Source organism: Stenella coeruleoalba (genome assembly GCF_951394435.1).
Source record: "Stenella coeruleoalba genome assembly, chromosome: 1".
Classification (NCBI taxonomy): Eukaryota; Metazoa; Chordata; class Mammalia; order Artiodactyla; family Delphinidae; genus Stenella; species Stenella coeruleoalba.
Genome location: NC_137169.1, coordinates 38,310,352 through 38,334,245, shown reverse-complemented (window position 1 = coordinate 38,334,245; position 23,894 = coordinate 38,310,352). Strand labels below are relative to the sequence as shown.

At 40.6% G+C, this 23,894-nt stretch overlaps 1 protein-coding gene across 2 annotated transcripts in view; it reads left to right on the top strand.

Annotated features, from left to right (window-relative positions):
• EFCAB14 (EF-hand calcium binding domain 14) overlaps positions 1-22,468 on the top strand; it is a 37,683-nt gene extending 15,215 nt beyond the window's left edge. The window contains exons 4-11 of one of the 2 annotated variants that reach the window (XM_079919008.1): positions 3,943-4,041; positions 7,301-7,411; positions 9,743-9,847; positions 10,882-11,073; positions 12,736-12,822; positions 15,217-15,328; positions 16,378-16,503; positions 18,994-22,468. In XM_079919008.1, coding sequence (XP_079775134.1) covers positions 3,943-4,041; positions 7,301-7,411; positions 9,743-9,847; positions 10,882-11,073; positions 12,736-12,822; positions 15,217-15,328; positions 16,378-16,503; positions 18,994-19,169 — 1,008 coding nt within the window. In that variant the 3' untranslated portion in view covers positions 19,170-22,468. The remainder of the gene's footprint in view (positions 1-3,942; positions 4,042-7,300; positions 7,412-9,742; positions 9,848-10,881; positions 11,074-12,735; positions 12,823-15,216; positions 15,329-16,377; positions 16,504-18,993) is intronic. The other variant, XM_079919009.1, reaches the window with a different exon arrangement.
• Positions 22,469-23,894: the final 1,426 nt, after the last annotated feature.

Here is a 23,894-nt window from a genome sequence, read left to right as displayed (position 1 = left end):
TGTGACAGATAATCCTAGATAACCATCTAACAAGTCTTCTCCAATTTACATTTCCATTTACAGTGCATGAGAATACCTATTTCGTATGTGCTTTTCAGACCTCAGTGTTATTCATATCTTTTTAAGGGCATGTGTTAAAACCTCCTTGATGTAACTGCTGCTCTTAAGAGGTTTATAGTTTGCTGAGAGTATCTCTCTGGAGCTGAAGTTTCTCACCCATTTTATTTTTAAATGGATAGAGTTGGAATGTTGAAGATTAGTCTGAGTATTTTGGAGCACTTATGGAGAATTGCATGTTTAAGTGCTTATTAAATTTCATTATGAAAGAGCTAACACTTACTTGGTATTTTGTTTGTATCAGGTACCGTGCTGAGAGCTCTAGATATGTATCTCATTTAAGCCTCATAGCCTGTATTAGTCATCTGTTGCTGTGTTACGTTTGTCCCAAAGCTTAATGACTTAAAACAACAAACATGTATTATCTCACAGGTTTTCTGGGTCAGAAATTTGGAAGCAGCTTAGTTGAGTTGTTCTGGCTAGGATCTCTCTAAGGTTGCAGCTAAGATATACGGCCAGGGCTGCATATCTGAAGGCTTGACTGGGACTGAAGCATCCTCACTCATATGGCTGTTGGCAGGAGGTCTCAGTTTGTGCCACCATGGCTTCTCCATGGGGCTGCTTGAGTGTTATCACAACATGGCAGCCGGCTTATCCAGAGTGAGTGATCCAAAAGAGAGCAAAAAGGAAGACAGTGCTTTTTTATGACCTAGTTTTCAAAGTTGCCCATTGTCACTTGCACTTTATTCTGTGGGCCAAAAGTGAGACACTCAGTGCAGGCCACGCTCAAAGGAAAGGGAGTTTGTGTCCACCTCTTGAAGGGAGGACTATCAAAGATTTTGTGGACATATTTTAAAACCATCACATGTCCCTATGAGATGGTTGTTGTTATACCATGCTACCAGTGAGGAAAATGAGTTCACACTTATGTAGCCTTATCTCCTGCTTCCTAGACTCTACCCTCTACTCTGCTTGGTCTACCCTTCTCAGCGTCCATCCCAGACACAGAGTGTTCATTCTTAGCCATTCATTCATTTGGTAGATGCTTATTGAATGCCTGTCTTTGTGTCAGGCGTATTATGGAAAATAAAACAGACATGGTCCTTGATGACATTGGAGCTTACAGTCTAGTAGTGGAGGAGAGAAACCTTAATTTAAAATCACACACATAAATAAATCATTGTCGCTCTGAGAAATGCTATGAAGGAAAAGTATTCCTGGGCCTATTCTTGCTATTGCTCCCTACCTCTTCCCTGATGCCACACTCACCCTTCTAACCTAGAAAGGATAGCTGATTTATTTCTATATATAAAACTCTTACTTCTCTCTCAGAGTCTGATTTGAGTCCTGCTTCAGTGAAGCCTGTCCCTTTCAACCTGCACTAATATTTTCTTAGACTGTATTCAGTATCACATTTAGTACTTGTTTCTTTAATGTTACCTATCTACTTCTACCTCTCCCTCTCCCTCCCTCCCTCTCCCTTCTCCTCTCTCTTCCCCTCCCCCTCTCCCTCCCTCCCTCTGCCTCTCCCTCCTCCTCTCTCTTCCCCTCCCCCTCTCCCTCTCCTTTTCTCACTCATATTTTGCTCCTGCCCCCCAGGCCTTCTTTCTATTCTTCAAATATGCCAAGCTCTTCCCCACACTGGGACCTTTGCCCTAGCAATTCCCTCTGCCCTGAAATGTACTTCTTTTTATCTCTCTCTCTGGTTAATTCCTATTATTTAGATCTCAGTTTAAATTTCATCTTCTAATAGAGGCCCTCTCTGGCAGTCCAATCTAAAGTAGCTACCCAGTCACTCATCGTCACCTTATTTTTTTTTCACATCTTTATTGGCGTATAAATGCTTTACAGTGTTGTGTTAGTTTCTACTGTACAATAAAGTGAATCAGCTGTATGTATACTTATATCCCCATATCCCCTCCTTCTTGAGCCTCCCTCCCACCCCTGCATCCCATCCCTCTGGGTCGTCACAAAGCAGCGAGCTGATCTCCCTGTGCTGTGCAGCAGCTTCCCACTAACCATCCATTTTACATTTGGTAGGGTATGTATGTCAATGCTACTCTCTCACTTCATACCAGTTTCCCCTTCCTCCCCATGCCCTCAAGTCCGTTTTCTACCTCTGCGTCTTTATTCCTGCCCTGCCACTAGGTTCATCAGTACCGCTTTTTAAAATTCCTTATATATGCGTTAGCATACAGTATTTGTTTTTCTCTTTCTGACTTACTTCACTCTGTATGACAGTCTCTAGGTCCATCCACCTCACTACAAATAACTCAGTTTCGTTCCTTTTTATGGCTGAGTAATATTCCATTGTATATATGTGCCACATCTTCTTTATCCATTCATCTGTTGATGGACATTTAGGTTGCTTCCATGTCCTGGCTGTTGTAAACAGAAGTCACCTTATTTTCATTTTGCTCTAATGTATCCCGCTATCTAATTTTTCTTATATCAAATTGTCTGTCTCTTTGTACTAAAATGTAAACTCCAAAGATCACTGACATCTGTGTTGTTCACCACTGGAATAAAATAGGGCTTAATAGATATTTGTTGCAGGAATGAATGAATGAGTGGGTGAATGAAAGGAAAATGGTCTGACGCCCCTGAACACATCCCTCCTAAAAGGAAAGAGGGAGAAGAGTTCCAAGGCTCCTCACTGCACTCCGTTGTTCAGAACACGCTGGGGCTCACTCCAGGAGCTCTCCTTAAATACTGTACACAGTACTTATTACTATCTAATACTTTGCTTCTTTGTTCTTCTGTCACCTGCTACCAGGATGTAAGCTCCATGAAAGCAAAACCTCACAGTCTTATTTGCCACTTTCTCCACAGTTCTGGGCACAGAGAAGGTGCCAGACATTTGTTGAAGAAAAGAATAAGGGGTCAGGTTTACTTTGTCTTGTATCCATCTGATGCCTACCACAGGGTTAGGCATGTCACAAGTGCCCAGAAACTTTCATGGTTACTCTGTGAGGCCATTCTGAATATAATTGCTATTGGTAGATCTGTGTCCTCATCCTAGAACTTGGGACAGGAAAGCAGTGTGGAACCAAGTTTTGAGCCACATTGCAAGGTTTTTAGAATATGATCTCTGCAACCTGAAACAGTATTACACAGGTTCCACCAGTCCTCATTCTAGAGAGAAGTCCAGCTATTTAGAATTTTACCCATAAATAGCAGAAGGGAAGATACTTTTTATTTTGATTCAATTCCTATTTTAATACATTCAGTCAGCCAGCAGGTCAGTGGGTATTTATTGAGCCCCTTCAGGGTACAAAGTAGTGCTTTGGTTGAGCTATTGAGTTTGAAATGTTAATCACATTGTTAAACCAAAACTAAATCCCCAGGCAGTTGAAAGTGCCATTCAAGTTGTCAGGGTTCAGTTGCTGTCAACTGTATATTGTGATGTTGGGCTTTTACTTTATATGTTCCCACTTGGGCAGAAACAAAAGTTCAGCAAATAACTGAGGTGGTATTTTTTACCAAAATAAAATCTTTCAGAGGTCGTTGATCATTAGCTTTCTTCCTGTCCAGTTGTTGAAGGATTGTGTTGTAATTACTACATCGTTTGGGTAATTTAAGATTTTTGCATCTTGTAGCTGCCAGGAGTGGGGTAAAGAATAATGCCTGCCTTTCCCTCCTTGGCGCTGGTATTTAAACTGGGCAGGGAGAGAAGGGGTGTTACTGCTTCCTCCCACATCTCAAGTCTATCCAAGGTACTCTGCAGAGTTCTTCTACTCCGGTGACCTGACCGGGCAGAACGTCTGGATCACAGAATCACATGATGCCCAAAGGTGCTTGACATCACCATCAGCTGTAGAGTGTGTAAAGGGAGCATTGTTCTACAAGTTCTGTTTTCATTGTTTATTACTCATTTCCTTTCAGATTTCTCTGCTGACTTCTGCAGTAAACCACCTCAAAGCCAATGTCAAGTCAGCTGCAGACTTAATTAGCCTGCCTGCCACTGTAGAGGGACTTCAGAAGGTAAGTGCTGTGTATGGGCACTGAAATTAACCTACTGTAATTCTGTCTTCTTACAAATTCTCTTTGAAAGGCTGGCGTTTGAAATCAGCTACTCCAAGGACAGTAATAGAGTTCAAGACATCTCTGTTTTGGTCTGGTTGGTTGGGCCTTTAATTTGCAGCAGGTGGTTTTAGCTATGGTTTATATAGATTCACACCTTTTTATTTGGCTTTCCAAGTCCCAGGATTGCTTTGCTGGGCCTCTTGTGTTAACATGTGTGGGTTTGCTTTTCATTACTTGCCTGTTTCAGTTCATCATCCACAATGTCTTTATGAAAGCAGAGCAATTGTACATGAGAATTGCTCTAAGTTGCTATTATTTTCCATGATTGAGAAAGAGAGGGGATTTTTTTTGTTTGTTTTCATTGGTTTTGTTTTTTAAAGATAATTTGGGGAAGTGCAAAATAAAAATTCAGGATGTGATAAATACTGGCAAGGATGTGGATAGAGGGGAACTTCCAAACACTCCTGCTGGGAGTATAAATTGGTAAGAAGCATTTTGGAAAACAATATATATTATTTTATAAAGATAGAGAGACACACCCTCTAAGCAAATCACTCTTAGGTATATGCCCTAGACTCTAGGGCCTAGGCAAACATTACTTTAGAATTTCTATTTACTTGATCCCTAGGATTCAGCCTAGAGCAGGAGGCAGTAACCAACCAGTTGAAGAATATGTTGGGATCTTTAGAGCTGGGTGGGGAGAGTGGGTAGGGAATGGAAGGAAAAGAGTGCTTAATGGGCACACAAGCAACATGAGGGTTAGGCATCTTGTAGCTGCCAGGAGTGGAAGCAGGATGTATGTATATATATGTAAAAACTTACCAAGTTATACATTTTAAATACGTGCAGTTTATTGTTTCTCAGTTATATCTTAATATATATTCCTGTAGCAGTAAGTGGAAGAAGGATTCTGGAGCAGGGAACCCCAAACAATGGGTATCAAATCTAGAATCTTTGGCTTTTAAAAGTCAGTGTGTGCTGAGTTTGATTTGATTATATACCAGGCTCTATAAACAGACAAATTGTTTCCTCAAAGGAGTGAGAAATTCCTAAGCCAGAAACAAAACTTGTTATTTTATAGCCACACCACCTGTGTGTGCTCAGTCTCTGTAGTCTGCTGTTTGTCCAATATGGTCATCTGCTTACAACTTAAAAAAAAAAAGTAGGGACAACTTTGATGAGACCAGACTGTTTTTGCCATTATTCCCAAGGGTCAAGTGGGGAAAAAGGTAGGCCTCTGTAGCCTTTAATACAGAAGCAACTCTGGCAGTCTTGCATTCAAAAAGGAAATTGGTTTATTCTTGCATTCGTTAATTCAACAAACATTTGTGGGGCTTCCTCCAGTATGTGCCAGGCACTTTGCAGTTGGTGAGAATACTAGTTTCAGGGTTTTGCTCTAGAGTTCACATGGCTCTGTCAGCTGCTTCCTTAAAAAAAAAATCTTAAACAAGAGCTTACTATCTTCTTGCGTCCTGATGGGCTCATGCATCCAGCCAGTGAAGATTCTCTAACAGTGGATGTCTTTGAATGCTTGTAGCTGCTGTAACAACAGACCTTACATAGACAAAATCCCAGCTTAGAGACTTCTACCCAGTATGTTGTCTCTTTGCAAATCTGTGCATTTATCATGTCAGGCGCTACTTTTATTACAGGTGGCTCGGTTTTGAAGTGGTAGGTCATCTCAAAAAACCTAACTCCAGTGTATCTCATGTAATTTTTTTTTTTAATGTTGAAAATGTCATTTCTTTTTCTCTTGGATTCTTGGCTATCAGTATAATAAACACACTTGGTTAAAAATACTAATGGGACACTATAAAATTATCAGCATATCTTAATGAAAGACCAAAACCTATCAAATTAGTAACACTCTTTTAGATGTTCGTGTAGGACAAGGCTGTTTTAAAAGATCATTTCTGAATTATATTCCTAAGTCCGCAATCCACTTGGGCTCCTTGGACCTAATGAAAGCAAGTAAGCTACTAGCCGTATCTAACTCTACTCAGTAGTTACTGATGGGATTCTAAAGCAGAACACATGCTGCCAAATGGAATTTTCCCTTCATCTCTACAATGCTGGGTTTTCCAAGGCCAAAAATGGTTCCACCCATTTTCACTCAAAAGTCATCATTTGCTCCTGAGAGTGGCAATCTACAATGATAGCTCTGACCATCTGCCTGCAGGGCTTCATAGAGGCAGTTTGTGGGAGAACTTTACCTACAGATCCCAGATTTATAAGCTAGTTTTTTGGGGGGTTTTTTGTTCTGTTTGTTTTGTTTTGTTTTTAAGGAAAGATCTGGCTTTCGTCTATGAAAATTATGTGTGTGTGTATGTGTACTTTCTGGTTAATTGTGTCAGTATAAACTACATGGAGTTCATAGTTCGAAGGTATTTGAAATAATCCTCCATTAGGTCAGTGGTTAAGTAAAATCACAATGCTATACCACTACACTCCTACTAGAATGGCTAACATGGAACAGATTGAGGATACCAGTATTGATGAGGAGAGGGAGTACAAAAGTTAAGCCTACGTCTACCATGTGATCAGCCACTCACCTCCTAGGAATTGTGATAACAAGAAAGCTTATGATGAAGAGAAATGAAAGCATATGCCCACATGAGGGCTTGTACGTTAATGTTCATAGCAGCTTTATTTGTAATAGTCAAATGTTGAAAACAACCTAAAGTCTAAAACACCATCAGCAGGTCAAGGTGATGTATCTGTAGAATGGAATGCTACTCCACAACATGCTGAGTAGCTACAACACGCATAAATCTCAGAATAATTATGCTGCATGAAAGAAGCCGTACCAAAAAAAAGTACATGCTCACTCACTGTTCTATTCATGTAAAATTCTAGGAAATGCAAACTGAGATATATAAGTGTATGGATAGATAGATAGATAGTGACACATATATATATAGTGATAGAAAGTGGATCAGTGGTTGCCTGGGAACAGGGAGGGAAGAATTACAAGGAGGCATGAGGGAACTTGGGGGTGATGGATGTTTATTATCTTGATTGTGGTAATGGTTTCACAGGTGTGTGTGTATATATATATATATATATATATATATATGTATGTATATATATGTAAAAACTTACCAAGTTATACATTTTAAATACGTGCAGTTTATTGTTTCTCAGTTATATCTTAATAAAGTTATTAAAAAATTTTAAAAAGGAAAAAACACTGACCCTACTACATGTTTCTGTTCAGAGTGTTGCTTCCATTGGCAATACTTTAAACAGCGTCCATCTTGCTGTGGAGGCAATACAGAAGACTGTGGACGAACACAAGAAAACCATGGAGTCACTGCAGAGTGATATGGTACGGAAATCTACAAATGCTACAGAAAGTTAGCATACTCCTGCCTACCCTTTTCTGTGTAATCTTGTGATACCAACTTTCCATTTACCTAAACAGGCCCCACAGGCACCTTTTTAAAAGATAAAATAAGCAGTGTTGATTGATTTTACTACAATCTATAAATTGAGGTAGATAGGATTAAAAGCTGAGTCTTTTGCAAACGTGGTAGAGGAGTTACAGCACTAAGACACTGTCCTTAGAGTTGAATGGGTAGGAAGGAAAACGGAAAAGAAGGAAAGGGGAGTGGGGAAGTGTCTTATTTATTGCTACATAACAAATCACCCTAAGACTTAGTGGCTTAAAACAACAGTTTATTATTTCTCACTGTTCTGTGGATCAGGAGTTTGGGCAGGGCTGTTAGACTGGGAATGATTAGAGGCAAAGCAAAGAGGAGCTCCAGAGGATGAAAGGCCATCTTGGGTGTTCCAGCTTCAGCCTGTCTCGCAGTCGAATACAGCCACATGTGTGACCTCATCCTATACCACGGGGAACAGGAAGCCACCCCACCCCCACTGAGCCCAGTCAACCCACAGAATCATGAGAAATAATAAACTTGTTTTAAGCCACAAAGTTTGGGGATGATTCTTTTTTTTTTTTAAGATTTTTTTTTTTTTGATGTGGACTGTTTTAAAAGTCTTTATTGAATTTGTTACAGTATTGCTTCTGTTTTATGCCATGGTTTTTGGACGGCAAGGCATGTGGGATCCTAGCTCCCCAACCAGGGATCAAACCCTCACCCCCTACACTGGAAGGCGAAGTCTTAACCACTGGACTGCCAGGGAAGTCCCTGGGGATGATTTATTATACAGCAACAGATAACTGAGACAGAAGCAAACCCCTGCAGTGCTCGGGAATTGTTTTCAAACATTGCTTAATGCTGTGCAGATGTAAGCTGTCTGCAGTCATTCAGAGGCCTTAATTAATCTCCTAACGGATACTCAGCTCCATGAAAGATTTATGAAGGGTGAAAAAGGATGGCACAGCCCTCGCTGTCCTGCTGGAGAGATGAGTTATACATGTATGAAATCAGGACAGTTCAAGGCACACAAAAGTTCCCTAGCTTCTCCCCCAATTTCTAGATCTGCCCTACATGCTCTTTTCAAGCTTTGGAGTTTCAAGTTTAAACTGGGCAGTTTGTACCAAGGAGACCTGGGCTGTATTAGAGCTCTAGAAAGGAGGGTTTTTCATTTTCTTCAGAACAAATACTCCTCACTTTTATTTAGTGGGGCTGACCCAGAGGAAAAAGCCTTGATCTAGGTATCCAGACACCCTGGATTCTAATTCCAACTCTGCCACTGAGTAACTGTGTGATCCATAATAATAAAGACTTCTCTAACTCAACAGTTCTTTTATTATTATTATTATTATTTTAATAGCTTGAGCATTTTCTCAAAGTAATTATTTTCTAAAATACTTTTTACTAACTCAAAAATTCATACTTTATAGAACCATGGGGTTTTTTCTTTTTTTTTCTCATCCTCTCCTCCTTTTCTCTTTGTTGTTACCATTTGTCTCCTATAAAAGCAGAGTTGACAAATGTCTAGGATTTCAGATTTCAAGGAAAACAGTTTATTTTTACCAGTTGCATCCTGTTATCATTAAATGTGTATCTTTTAAACTTCCATGGTTTCCAGTGGTAATCCTCCTACTGAATAAGCCATACAAAGTTTTTCCATTAGAGGGAAAAGTGTATATAAGCGTGTTATACTTCAGTCGCCGCCAGGAGAGACTTGAGCAGTGGGAAGGGGATGAGAAAGGAAGGGTAACCCTCATAACTCTTGGCATGTGCTGTACAAACTGAGAAGCTAATAATGTGCACGGTTGGTTACTGTGCTCAGTGCCCAAAGCCAGTGGTTCCTTGACTGGCTGTTCTTTGAATGTATAAAGCTCTTTAGTCCTGGGGAAACAATGACACTAACCAGGTTCAGACTGAGTTGGTCCTGGGAGATACAGTGGTTGTATAGTTTCTCTGGGAGTACAGGTGACAGGGAGAGGAGGCCTGGTTTCTAGGGAGTTCATTCCATTCAGAGACTGAGAAACAGAGGACCTCAGTTCCCTGACGCAGTCTGGGTGCTGCTGATCCAGTCCAGGCTTTAGGCTGGGGATCCCAGAAGTACCTGGTGCCCTCAGGCCTAGCACAGGATTGGTCATACCAAGGCTCCTGGGAAATAGTTGTTGATTAATCTGTGAATGCCACCTGTGAGAAGCTGGAATGTTCCAGGACCGTCCCTGATGGATAAGCAAACTTAGTTATTACTTATTGCCTGTACCAACCTTCATTCCTGTTCACAGAATCAGCACGCCTTAAAGGAAACCAGTGGAAGCAACCAGATCATTCCATCACCGTCAGCTACATCTGAACTTGACAGTAAAACCCACAGTGAGAATTTGAAACAGGTACTTTTGTCTCTGGCTTAACTCCCTATGACCATTGAACTCTGGAGGCGGCCTGAGTAGCGTAGGCTCCATGTTGCGATCCCTGAGCAGGCATCTCGTGCACACGTTTGCCTGCCTGAGAGCTGAGCAGAGTTGGGGGGGGTGTGGCTCTGTCAGGGAGCCAGCGTGCTGCCTGTGTCTTCCTTGGCAGTCTGCTTTTTCTCCCTGCATGTCCATCAGTGGAGTAAATTCCTTTTCACATCTTGAAAGTCATAAAGTGACCAGATTATCCTGAAACTGTTTTTGAACAGTTTTTGAATAGCAATCTGGGCAAGTTAAAGATGGATGGATAGCAGATTAATTCAAAGTGATGGCTGTTTGGGGTCACAGTAAGTACTAAGAACATTAGAAAGCATATCCTGGAAAATCAAGATCTTCTAAAGACCAGAGGAGGGAAAAGGATGAGTTCAGAATCACATTAAAAAGAATAAAAGAAATCTTCACTGCGAAGAATTCCTGTCCTGAATTTAATGCCCTTTAAAGCCTATAATCATCATTCCTTTCTAAATAATCAGTACTGGAGAATGTCAAAAATAATTGAATCTTGTACTAAATAATGCACTACCTGTTATGGTTTTGCTACATGAGCCAATTCAGTAATTGGTATTGTTTCTACGGTAGTTTTGTTCTGACAAATTAGGTTACTGAGCGTTTCAGTCAATAACCCAGCAGGCTTTCTCGCCAGCAGGTGAGGTAAACATTGGGAAATCAATTCTCAAGCTCTCAGCTTTCTGGGACCAGAGAGTGAATCATGTTGGTAGTCTCTTCCCTCTTTCCCCCTCCTGTCTAACTGAGGTCAGACAATTCCAGAGGGAGTAAACTGGGAGCAGTTCAGAGTGGAGGGACAAAACAGAGACTGACAATCAATGGTCAAGAGCAGGAAAAGGAGTTTACTTCAATAAGTTGACATAATAATGGTTGTTCAGTGCTGCTGGCCTGCTTGTCTAGTACATGTCTTTAGCTGGATTCCACAACTTGATTTATTTCCACTCCAGGATATCCTGTACCTCCACAACTTTTTAGAGGAGGTAAACAGTGCCCTAGTGGGGTACCAGAGAGAGAATGATCTTAAACTCAAGGGGATGAATGAGACAGTCAGTAATCTTACCCAGAGAGTCAACTTGATAGAAAGAGATCTGATTGCTATGAGCAAGGTAGAAAAGCGAGCGAACCTGTCCTTCAGCATGGTAAGCCTCTTCACGTCTTTTGTGCCATGTTCTGTGTTGCAGTGTGTTTTGTCTGTACATGGATGACATTCCACAACCTTTTCAGACCACGACTTCTAGGACACTTGAGAGGCTCCACGTTTGTGTTATGCTTAATCCTTGTCTCCTTTAATCCTTACACTAGCTGTGTGCTGTGAATGGCACAGACAATGTCAGTCCTGATTTGGGAGGGAGATGTAGAGAGGTTCGGTTGCTTGCCAAGGCCTCACCACAAGTAGTTGGCAGAGACGACAAGCTTCCTTTTATGTTGCCAGTGACTCATCTGGTAGGGAAGCTCTGGCACATATTTCCAAGGGAGGTCTTCTTGATCTTTACTTTTTTAATTTATTAAGGATGGGAACAATGACAGTGACAATAACTAGAGAATCTTTTGTCATTTCCTTAAGCCCAGACTCGGCTTTCAGACTTGTCCTGTTTCATGGGCATATGAGGGGGATCCCCTTGCAGATAATGTCAGGAAAGCTATTTAAGACAAATCAGTCAGACCAGCTCCTCCCCTTAAGAGATCATTGAGTCTGCCCTCTCATTTTACATAAGAGGAACCTGAATGACGTACTAAGTCACTGATGCTGACAGACCGTATGGTTTACTGGTTTTCATGTTATTGCAAATAAGGTGTGGTGGTTGTTTCTTTTAATCACCTTTCACATATGCATTGTTCTAGAATCCACGTGGGTCATTTTTTAATAGCTGCGAGCCCCACTCTTAAAGATTTCCCACAGCCAAGACATAGGCATATAGAAATGGAAACCAAATACAGGAGATTGTATAAATTGTATAAGTCAAGTAACTGTATAAATTGTGTAAATCAAGTAACTGCCAAAGCTAGAAGCAAGCAAGCCTACAAGTAAAGTCAAGCCCTGGCACATAGGAAGCAGCCTTTGAACTGGCTCTGCTACAGTGGAGCCCTGGCAAGTGGCCCGGCCTTGGCTTTGAGGGTAGAGTAGGAGGACCTGCTCCTCTTCCTCCTTTACAGGGGTGTGTGATTTACTACAAAGCTGTGAAGATCAAAGGAGCCTCCTCATTTTTAAAAGCCTTTTTGAACTTAGCTAAACTGAGTACAGTAGAGGCTAGGAATTTTGGATGATTTGATGAGTATTAGGTCTTGAAGGTTGGTTTTCAAGGCTTATAGTGAAAACTCACCAGCCCCAAAGCTCTCCATACTGTCCCTCCCCTCCTCACCCTATTTTTTTTCCGGAAGAGGAAATTGCTAATAGTGCCATCTGTCCTACTGTTTCTTCCAGCAGCATCATACCCAGCATGGTTTTGGGTAGAAGTCCTCTCGCCTTTTATACTTCAAAGTTTTAAAGTTTGTGACAGAAACTAGAAGCACCAGGTTCAGCTTTGTCTCTCTGAGGCCTTTCTCCCTCTCTCCTCTCATTCTCCTGCTGGTTTTCTGTTGAAAGTGTTCTGAGACCCTTCATTTATTTATTGTTTTAAAATTTTTTTGGAATATAGTTGATTTACAACGTTGTGTTAGTTTCAGGTGTACAGCATAGTGAATCAGTTGTATATTGAGACCCTTTAAATAAGTTTGGCCAGTTTGTTTTTAAAATGCTGGATGTTGTTTAAGTTTTAATGTTTTCCTTTAATCTTCTCTTGTTGTTCCTTTTACCCTTTAAGATGAATGATAGAGCTGCCACTCTGAAGAGAGAGTCTTTGCATCAAGTGACCAACAGAACAGAGTCAGTAAAATCCCAGAGCATAAAGGTAAATAATAGGAGGCTTTCTCTGAAGTAAGAATAAATGCATGAGCACCTGCTTCTTTCTCAAAGGGAGCACTTTGGTCTTTTTTTGAAACTTCAAGACAAAGTAATTAGTAAATTAGTGTATTGGTAAATAAGCAAGTACTTTATCAGGAACCTGCCCCTTGCCCAGCTCTTTGCTACGAGCTGGTGTGACCACAGTGAGCAGTGTAGACACGTGACACCTGTTCTGGTGGAGCTCGAAGTCCATCAGCCAGAAGATCATTAACACATAATTGAGCAGATAATCACGAGTATGATAAGTGCTACAAAGGAAAGGTATAGGGTATAACAGTGCTAACAGAGAACAGGAAGGCTTCCCTAAGGAAGTGACTTTTAAGCTAAGACAGTAAGTTATCTGTACTAATGATGAGAGGCATAGATAATCTAAAAATGGTGTCTAAACTAAAAATTATTTCTTATTTTTAAAATTACAGACTCTTGGGGGGTGGAAGGGGGAAAAGAAAGATTGCAGTCTCAGTACATACATAGTCCCTTTAAGCTTTAGCCTGTTCCCTTCACCTTGTACCTTCCCTTTTTTTGTTCTTCCCAGACATATTGTCAAGATAAGACAAGTAGTCTGATATTGCTTTGTTATCCCAGGAAAGAAAGTTTGTTTTCAGCATTCTCTGTGATTAGAGTACTGTTTAATATTATAAGATCTTGGCTAAAATAAAGGAAAAGCCAGAAAGATTGTGACTGAGTGACTAAAATATCATTTCAGATGCACATTGCATTCGATGAGCTCAAGGATGGGGTTCACAGGAAATGAACCACATATGTCAGGCAGTTTTCAATGTAATGCTTTGCATCTAGACTTATTCTTCCTTAACAGTTTTGTATTGTCTGGATAAAAATCACATATATTAAGATTTTAGTGCTCTATAAGCTAGGCTTTTGTTGAGTTTTCTAATTTCTGCTACCCCAAAAAAATTTTATCTTCACCTAGAGAATGACAAGAAAAATTTAAGATCCAGATAAAAATGTTCAAGCACAAAAAAAGTAATGGGTGGTTACTATTGGAAAATAATAGTGATTTCAGCAACAGTTCAGATTTTGACAGTAAATATCAGAATAGAGCTAGTACACATTTTTGCCTGAATTTTTTGGCTTTACTTTCTGACACTTTGTGTTTTTAACTCTTACCCCAATGTATTAGTCCCTTTGTCCTACCTCATCTAAGTGTCCAAAAGAAATGTAATTTCTCCTTGCCATAAATTATTCAAGCATTTAGTACCTAGTTTTAGCTATATACATCCATATTTTAGCTCCCTAAATAAACTAAGTGTGATCTACTGTACAGTAACTGTTAGGGTAGAATAAGGATAGGAGAGAAATAAGTAAATAAATATTGAATAAAAGAAATGTGTAATGGTCGATATTCTAACTAAACATGGGCTCAGGACCTTTCACACTAGCCTACGCAGTTAGAAACTGACCTCACAGAAACCAGACTTCTCTCTTTTTATAATTAATTGTATTTTTTATATGCTACTTCATCATCTGGGAATGAGGCAGGGTAGGGGAAAAAAATGTTTTTAAAGATACAAGTAAGGCCTCGAATTAGAAATATTATAGCTCCCTGATCAGGTTGGTGCTTTGTGACCACCTAGAGGGGTGGGATAGGGAAGGTGGGAGGGAGGCAGACACAAGAGGGAAAAGATATGGGGATATATGTATATGTATAACGGATTCACTTTGTTATAAAGCAGAAACTAACACACCATTGTAAAGCAATTATACTCCAATAAAGATGTTAAAAAATAAACAAATAAATGAATGAAGAACAGGAAAGAAAATATTGTAGCTCCCTTATGTTCCTAACAGTTCCTGCCACCAGTTGAATCATTACCATGGTGGCAGAGAAGGAAGATCAGGGGGAATACTTGTGGTTTGGTTGCTTTTTTTTTTTTTTAAGATGATAAAAGCATAAAACTGCCTAAACTGATCTAGTCACAAGGTGAAGTAAGCTATTCAGGAAAATTAGTTAGTTAGTGTGAAATAGTACCTAGAAAACAATATCCTACCCATTTAGGAAATGGGTATCACAACAGCACCTGAGCAAGTATATGTCTCCTTTACTGCTGACACATGCTTGCCTTCCCCGTCCGCCAAATGCACACAGTGAATCAGATCATCTGTAGCATAATGTTCCCTTGATGGTCTAGGCTCAAATCCAGCCAGGCCCTAATCAACACTGAGTACTGAAGATATCTCTAGTAATTGTTGATTCATTGCCTTCAGAGGAAGCCTACTTGGGGTCAAGCACTACAGGCTAAATAGGCTCTGGGTATATCATGAAGAATCAGTTGAGGTCTTCCTTCCGCCTTAAACCTTCTGTGATCTTTGTTTTGGACAGAAAGAAGATAGTTCAGATTCTCAGGTATCCAAGCTCAGAGAGAAACTGCAGCTGATCAGTGCTCTCACAAACAAACCTGAGAGCAGCAGGCCTCCAGAGACTGCCGATGAAGGTGAGATACTCAGGGTTGGCTTCTGAATATTTCACGCAGGCTTGGGCAGCTCGCCTCCCACACAGAGAGTGGGGAAAGGTGTTCCAGCAGGACTGATGGCACTGAGTGAGTGATGCCTGAGCGCACTGAGATGAAGCTGCTACGCTTTGCTTTCATTTAGAAAAAGCCCATTTTGCACATGATTTGTACTCCAGTCTATTAAGGGAAAAATGGGTAGTGTTTAGCTGGAAATAGACTTCTCCATGCTGTCTGCATCCAATTATAGGCAAAAACGTTACTGCCGTAGCATGTATTAAACCAGCCCTAAATGTTGTTTACGGGAGTCTTCATTTCTGTAAATGCATAAAAATTTACTTAAAAATAAATACTAGTCCTTGTAAAAAACCATTAACAAATAACAATGGGATCATTGGGTTGGAAGGGCCTTTGGCTTTAGTCAGGGACATAACCTAATCAGTATTAGCAGGTGCGTTAACCTCTGCTGGTACTGCTCTATGAAGATGTAACCACGGCATTATATTATGTTGGTTTTGACCCCTACCCTCCCACAAGTATTTTTCATTTTGGGGAAAGCAATACAACTTCTCTTATTCTCTTTTAAGTGAGAGACAAAGTACAGTGGGAGGCCTTGCCGTAACACTGTGCTACATAATCGTATGTTAGCACTCTTTCAGCACCAGCTGGTCTGGTGGCAGATACCCCCAGATCGGGCTCATAGCACAGCTCCTAGGATGTCAAATACCCAATGCTTTTCTCACTTGCAGCTTGAACTCTCAACCTCTAAACATGTGGAATGCTAACTTGTACTATAAGAGCAACCAGTGGGACCACGGCTTCAAACCTTAATGTTACATAATATTGATTGATCTTCACTTATCCACAAAACATCTCAATTTGTATCTTTAACTTCATGTAGTCACTATGCTACTTAATTCTCAGCTGTTTCTCTTACATTAAGTAATATGAATTTGCCCTAAAAGGTTAGGACCTTCAATACTGGTTTAATTTGGTGTCACATTAGTAATCTAAAACTGTATTGTTTGTTACAGAGCAAGTTCAGAGTTTCACATCAAAGCCATCAGCATTGCCAAAATTCCCACGGTCTCTTGGAGGCCAGACTGAGAAAGCTGCTCAGCTAAGGCCTGTCTCCCTACCAGGAATTTCTAGCATCGAAGGTAAATTTTTATATTATGGAGTGATAGAGAAAATGCTCAAAGTTATAACTTTCTGACTTTTTAAACTTGTAAGATAAAGAATGATATCTAACATTGATTGAGCACTTCCTATAGGCCAGATACTTGATATGCATTATATCATATAATCCTGATAACAGTCCTGGGACCATCCATATTCATGTATTATACCCATTTTACTGATAGGGAAACTACCTAAGTCCACATAGCAAATAATTGATTGAGGCAAAATTCACACCAAGGCAGTTTGACGCTGAAGTTTGCACTCTTAACCACATTGTACTATATTATCTCTCTATGAATGTTTTTTAGAGTCTTCTTCATTCATTCAATGAGTGCCTGGTTAGACCCAGTGTAAGCAGTAAGAATACAGTATAAGAATCATTCTCACTCTCTTCATGGATATAACAGTCTATAACAGTCTAGTGGAGAAGACAAGCAAGCAAACACAATACTGTGAGATTAGCAAAATAAAGTAAGAGTTGACCCTATTTGTCAGAGCCCTCCAAAAATGAGGGGTCCTTTGGCTGAAAATCAGCAAGAAAAACTTTAGTAGGAAGGATATGATTCACAGAGAAATGTGCTTGCCTTGCTTCCAACAGTGTGTGTTCCATCCCTCTTCGTGGTGTTTGGTCTCCTGTTTTTGCACTTGCTAACTGCCTGAAAAATCACCCATTCCTGTCACCCTATCTCTGCCTGGCTCTTCACCTCAGTTTAGATACCTTTCCACCAGGAAACATTTTCTTACCTCCCAGGACTGGATTAGGCTCCTCCTGTGTATGCACTCATAATATCTTACATTTGCACGTGTCACTCCATTGTAATTTCCTGGGGACCTATAACATTTAACTTCAGTCCCGGCCCCTAGCCTAGTGCCTGGTACATGTGAATATTTGTTAAGTGAATGAGTTGTCTGCAGGCTACAATTAATGCTTTTAAAGCATAGAAGGCTTAAATTTATATTGTCATTTAAATGCAGTTACTCTTTTCCCTGTCCCCAATTTTTATTTCTGTTTTCTGGAGAGACAAGAGAGTGTTAAGTTGTGTTTATTGGCAACACGAGTTGCCTGCTCCTACTCTTCATTATTACATCAAGAATTGATGAGAATAAAAGGAGGAAAGACTGTTAGAGCAGATTAAGAAATAGCCAATTTAACATTTATACTTTAATCCCTAACGGAGACCTTACACACTTTTGAATGACTACATTTTATAAATGACCTGAGGCACCAATCAGATTTTTATTTGAATACTGCTATAGAGTACATAGCATGCTCTAAAACTCATGCCCCATGTACACACACACAGACATTTTCCAGCTAGCCACTTGGTGGCAGGCATTGGGAACAAGTGTCTCACTGCTTTTCTGGCTTTTCGGAGAGCTTTTGAGACTTCAGCTGCTTTGTTGGAGCTGTCTTAGGACTAAAAGTAGGGACTTACCCAAAAGCTTGTCTACAAAATTGCTTGACAGTACTGTCCTCTGGTATTAGAGACTGAATCCACTAAGTCATTCAGTGGGGACACATCCAAGCCCTTTTTAGACGTGTAAACAAGCAGCCCTCCTAGGTATTTATTATAGGGCCCTCTCTTGGGCCGGGGAGGGGGTCAGTCTCCAAGAGAGAACAGTTACACCCTGTTATCCCCCTGCCCCCACCCCTGGCAACCACTAATCTCTCAACCACCGTCTCTTTGGATTTGCCTCTTCTGGGTGTTTCATCTAAGTGGAATCATAATACGTGGTCATATGTATGCTTCTTTCTTTCAATATGCTCCTTTCACTTAGCATAATGTTTTCAAGGTTGGCATGCATGTTGTGGCATGCAGCAATATTTCATTCCTTTTTATGACTGAATAATATTCTATCCTACGGATATACTGCATTTTGTTAAGCCTTTCATTAGTTGATGGACATTTATTTGGGTTGTTTCCACTTTTTGACTATTAGGAACAATGAAGCTATGAACATACGTATACAACTTTTTGTGTAGACAACATGTTTTCATTTCTCTTGAGTATATACCCTAGGAATGGAATTGCTGGGTCATATAGTAACTGTTGAACTGACAATATGCCATACGTAGTCTGTTTTATAGGCTATCAGAGCTCCTATCAGTTAGCTCTTAAGGCTTCTACAGTCCTTTCCACCCCTTCAACGTGAGAATAAAATCTGGGAAATCTAAAAGAAGGGCCCTGAACAGAGAGAAAGCCAGTCCATTCACTTCTCCTGTGATTATCTGTCACTGATTCTATTTTGGGATGATAGTGCCCTACAGTGTTCCTCTCATTCTTAAAGGATCAAGAATTAGTCTTTCAGATTTAGCGAGATCTTAAACTTTACCTTTTGGGAACAAAGTCTGCAAAGTAGCTTTTCTTTCAGTGCTTAAAATTCTGTTGAGACTACTTTTTAAACTGTTAACTAAATTTAGTTATATGTATAGACATATACATTTTTTTGTAATTCCTTTTTAACAGATCTTCAGGATTTATTCCATAAGACTGGGCAGGATGTGGATGGGAAGCTGACCTACGAGGAAATCTGGGACTCCTTACATTCTGCTGTGCCAGAACCAGAGCGTTTGAGGGAGTTTGATTCTGATGGAGACGGAAGATACTCATTCCTGGAGCTAAGAGCAGCTTTAGGTGTCTAGCCTCATCAGGCTTATTTTAAAAATGGATGTATGCCCTGGACTACCTAATATCTACTCAGCTAACAAAAACAACCCTTCTACCTACCCATCAATCCTCCAGTCCTCCAAACTACAGTAGCAGACACATTGCCACCTTTTAACTTGTTTGAAAAAGCTATGTAAAAGTTATTTTTTTAAAAAAGACCATTTTACTTATAATATGATATTCAGAAATCTATGATTTCCTTAAACCAGTAGGATCTTAATTTTAAAATTGCCAGAAGAAAAGTCAAGCCCTCTTTTTTTCTCTTTCCTTTTTTTTTTGAGGGGAGGAGACCTTATCTTTTAAAACTGGAAAATGTGTATATAGAGAGAATAAGCCACCTTTTATATTTCGCATAAATTTGCCTTAAATTAGCTGCACTTTATACAGACTCAGAAAATGTCTTTGCTTTAACAGACAGACCTTTTCTGTTTGTAAATATTTAAAATGAAAGAAAGAGTTGTGCATATTTTGTGGGAAGTAGGAAGAATGGTTTGAAACAGGACGTGAACAAATGACTTGCTGTTAAAAATTGCTCATCTGATCTGGTAGCAGCTTGAAGCTGTGTCCCCATCTCCTTAAGACATCCTCTTTGGGTGCTGCCATGGGGTTTGGCCTGGTGCTGGGGGAGTAGATTTAGGGAGTGGACACTGGGGACGGTGCTGCCTCCAGGCTCAGGATTCTGGCTCTTTGGTCTATCCTCTCAACTCCTCCCAACCTGTGAACCAGAGAAGTCTTGTTGGGGATTTTCTCTCTTTTAATCCTGTTTCAGGATTTATGAGCATAAAAAGTTGTCCAGTGGGAGCTACATTTCCTCCCTGAGTGAACTAGATTATCTTCCCCCACGCACCCACTCAAGTCTACCTTTAAGGCGTAGCTGACTTTCACTTCTGATACTGTCTCCATTCTGAATGGCAGGGCTGCAGTCCTTCGGCCACTGTCTCAGCCTGGCTACTCAGGAACCATAGAGGAAAGCTCTGCCTCTAATTTTGATCCAGGAAACTTCTTGAGATTTTACCTGGGGCCTAACCAAGAACCTACTATGTTCTTCTGTGGGCTAAGGCCAAAAAGGTTGTGAAATGAAACACCTGAAATCATATTAGGTTTCCTGACAATTACAGCTCAGAAATAGCTAGAGGCTTTCTGTCCAGAGGATGCCAAACATGGCAGGCAGGCCTAGGGCGGGGGGCTTCACGTTATGGCAGCAAATCTAATACAAGCAAGTGCAGTCCTTCTCCCATTAAATGCTTCTGTAGCCCTGCTACTAAAGGTCCCTGAACTGGAAGGAATTATTCCTCCATGTCACCTCTGTGTGTGCTGTGTTGATCTTAGAAGCAATCTTCAGGCAACACAAAAGGAAACCTGCAAAACTTAACTGTGCTGTAGGCCAAGTCAGGGAGAAACTGGAGAAGCTTTCAGACTTCTCTAGTAAAGCTTGTTTCCATTTTAACTTTGTCCAAGTTGCCCGTTAGCCATGGATGCGGTGGAGCACCCTTAAATATTTAAGGGCTGTTTTTTTTCTTTATATGATGTTCAGGTCGGTGTTGGCTAACCTTGGGTTTTTTTTCTAGAAATATTAAAATTTAGTTGAAGTAGGATGAAGTCTTTTCCCATGAATGTGTCTGCTTACCTCATTATGGCTTACGCTTCTCGCTCTATTTCTCTCAAACAATTCCTTTGCCTACCTATGCTATTTTACTTTCTTGGGAAGGTTTAAATATAGTATAAAATTAGCCTGGCACTTTAGGTAACTTGAAGATAACTTACTCTTCTGGCTGCCTTTCATGCCCCCCCCCTTTTTAATATATATACCCTTGCAGATTTTGTAACAACCAAATAAAATTCTAGCAATAAATTGAATTATACTGCTATATTTATATGTACTGTACCATAAATAGTATGTCTGTACCTGGAAGGTATTTTTTTGAGAACTGATTTATATGAAGTATACTTGAGGGTAATGTAGCTTGTCCTTTTTAGTTTCAAATTCTTATTCATAGGCAAATAGTTGGAGGACACCTTAACTCTTCGTATATACTTTTCTTTTGCATCAGCTGTGCTTTTTAGTTTAGCCTCCATTCTTCCCACCTGAAGCTTGTCCGCCACCTACCATCATCCCTGAGCCAGCTGGATGGTTCCATCCTCTCCCCACCAGATTTGGCAGAGGTGTTCCTGCTGCACCCTCAGACCTGCGAGTACCCTTGCCACACCGCCTGGGAAGGTGCCATATCTCCCAGGCAGAACTAGGACATCTTGAACTCCTTTGTTCTAAGTTGAGCGTATTCATTGGCTTAAAAAAAGAATTCTCATAAGCCTTTATCATTATTAATTTGGGATTTTTATTTGAAAGTTGTCTTAGCTTATCCAGCCTATGATTTGTGTTGATCTCTAATCAAGCCTCACCTACCACACCTCAGCCCTCAGCTAGGTAGTAGTAGTGAGTTTGGTTTTGGTTTTCGTTTCAAATGCTTTTACCTTTGCACTCCGGCAGCTCCTCCTGCTGCTTTCCTGAGTGACCCAAAGCATGTCTTCTTGGTCCTGTTTTTCTTTCGCCTTTTATCTGGTATAATGTTTACCTAGAGAGCCTCCCCCATAAATCAGAGAGGCAATGTATTATAGGAAGAGAAGAACCAAAAGAAGAGAGAACCTGGCTTAGGGATGACTGTAGTGTCGTCTTAAAGGCCGAAAAGGGCCTGGCTCTTAGGATTGTGTCTGATACAGCACAGCTGAAGAGTGGACACCCTTCACCTGCTGCTGGCTTCTTTCCCTTCCTTTGGCGTTCCCCCTCACGTTATATCTCTGTCCGTAACCACATCTGCACGCCCCCACGCCCCCCATGTTGGTCCTGCCGGTCACAGTTGAAGATTTTGACTGTGATGGGCTCATACTCATATGGCCTGCTGTTGAGTTGTTTTTAGTAACAGTTTTTGTTTGCTACACCTCATTGGCTTGCTTACCAACGCCAGTTTGATATGGTCCCCTCTTTCATATCCAAACCAGAAAACATTTGGGTATTCCTGAGACTTTATAGAGCGTGTACTGTTTGTTATACGAACCTAACCTACCTTGTTGTTTTCTCATATTAAGAAATGTAAATCTACTTTGCTTAAGTGGAGCTATTTTGGTAATGTTTAAGCAATTTTGGTTCTGTTTAGGGAGGGAATTCAAGATTTCCATCACTTGATTTGGGCTTTGCTAATTTAATATCAGTAATAAAACAATTTTAATTTAAATAAAACATTTCTTTTTTCTCTCACTGTGTCTGTGATTAAAGGCTTGCCCCTCCATCCTCACAATTACTAAGAAAAAAATCTGCTTTGATCTCTATTTTTTTGGACTCCTTCCTCCTTTTGAATGCAAAGCCTAACAGATGGTGGACAGAAAGTAACGTTGAAGAATCTGCCTGAAGATCCGCCCAATTTGGCCTGAAGAAATGAAGGCTGTTTTGGCATGTGCAGGGTGGGAAGGGAGCAGGATGAGGGAAGAGTGAGCCCCTGCCTCTGTATCAACCAGAGAAGTTCCATTTAATGCCTGTTTTCTATTTTGAGATTCAATATAAGAGCATGTTTACAAGAAATATTCCAATGTCTTTGGAAAAAAAGAAGGAAAAAGGCTTGAAATCCATTTCAAGATAAGGGGTCATATAGGGAGGAGCTGGGCTTTTTTCACACACAGGAAAAAAAAATTTTTAATAGCTCTCTACATGACCGCTAGATTCTGGGATTGCACACACACACAATCTTGGTGGCCTTTCCTCTCAGGAGGAAAAAAGCTTAGCTCATTTACAAATATGGTAAGATGATTTTCTCATTCCCAAAGTGAAAGGGAAAATTTTATATCCTGGAGCAGAGCTGGGTCTTCTTATCTTTGAACTGGGACCAAATAGCCAGTATTATCTTTGTCTCTCCTTTTAGAATAGTTTCCAGAAGGTACAAAAATTAATATTTGTACACAGTGGATCTTAACTTTGGGAGAGGCCATGAATCCCCTTGAGAAAGATTAAAAAAAAAATACATTTTTTAGGAGGTTCATTGGCCAGCCCTTCCCCCAAGCCAATCCTTGAACGAAGTTAATTACACACACAATAAATCATTTTGCAAGTGGTTTCAAACAAGACTTCATTAGGGAATGGACACCACGGTATATGGTGGGAAGATCAGGAAATTTGATGCTAGACAGACATAAATTTGAGACCTTGCTCTGTAACATAAAAATGATACTGCAGGGCTTCCCTGGTGGCGCAGTGGTTGAGAGTCCGCCTGCCAATGCAGGGGACACGGGTTTGTGGCCCGGTCCGGGAGGATCCCACATGCCGCAGAGCGGCTGGGCCCGTGAGCCATGGCCGCTGAGCCTGCGCGTCCAGAGCCTGTGCTCCGCAACAGGAGAGGCCACAACAGTGAGAGGCCCGCGTACCACAAAAAAAAAAAAAAAAAATGATACGGCAAATGCCCTTGGAAACTTCATCTGTAAGAAGAGGATTGTGATATGTTTGGCAGTGTTCTTGTATTAGAAATAATGTAGACAACCACACAAGAACGCGATACATCTTAGATGTTAACAAAGAATGCAATTCCAGCAGCAGTGCACTGTGGCTCATGGGTTTCCTACTGACTTGTTTTGGCCACTACCAATCACCATCGTTCATGCATCCTCAGTGGCTGCCACTCTTGTCGCAACTGTGCTTAATGTCCCACAGAATGTCA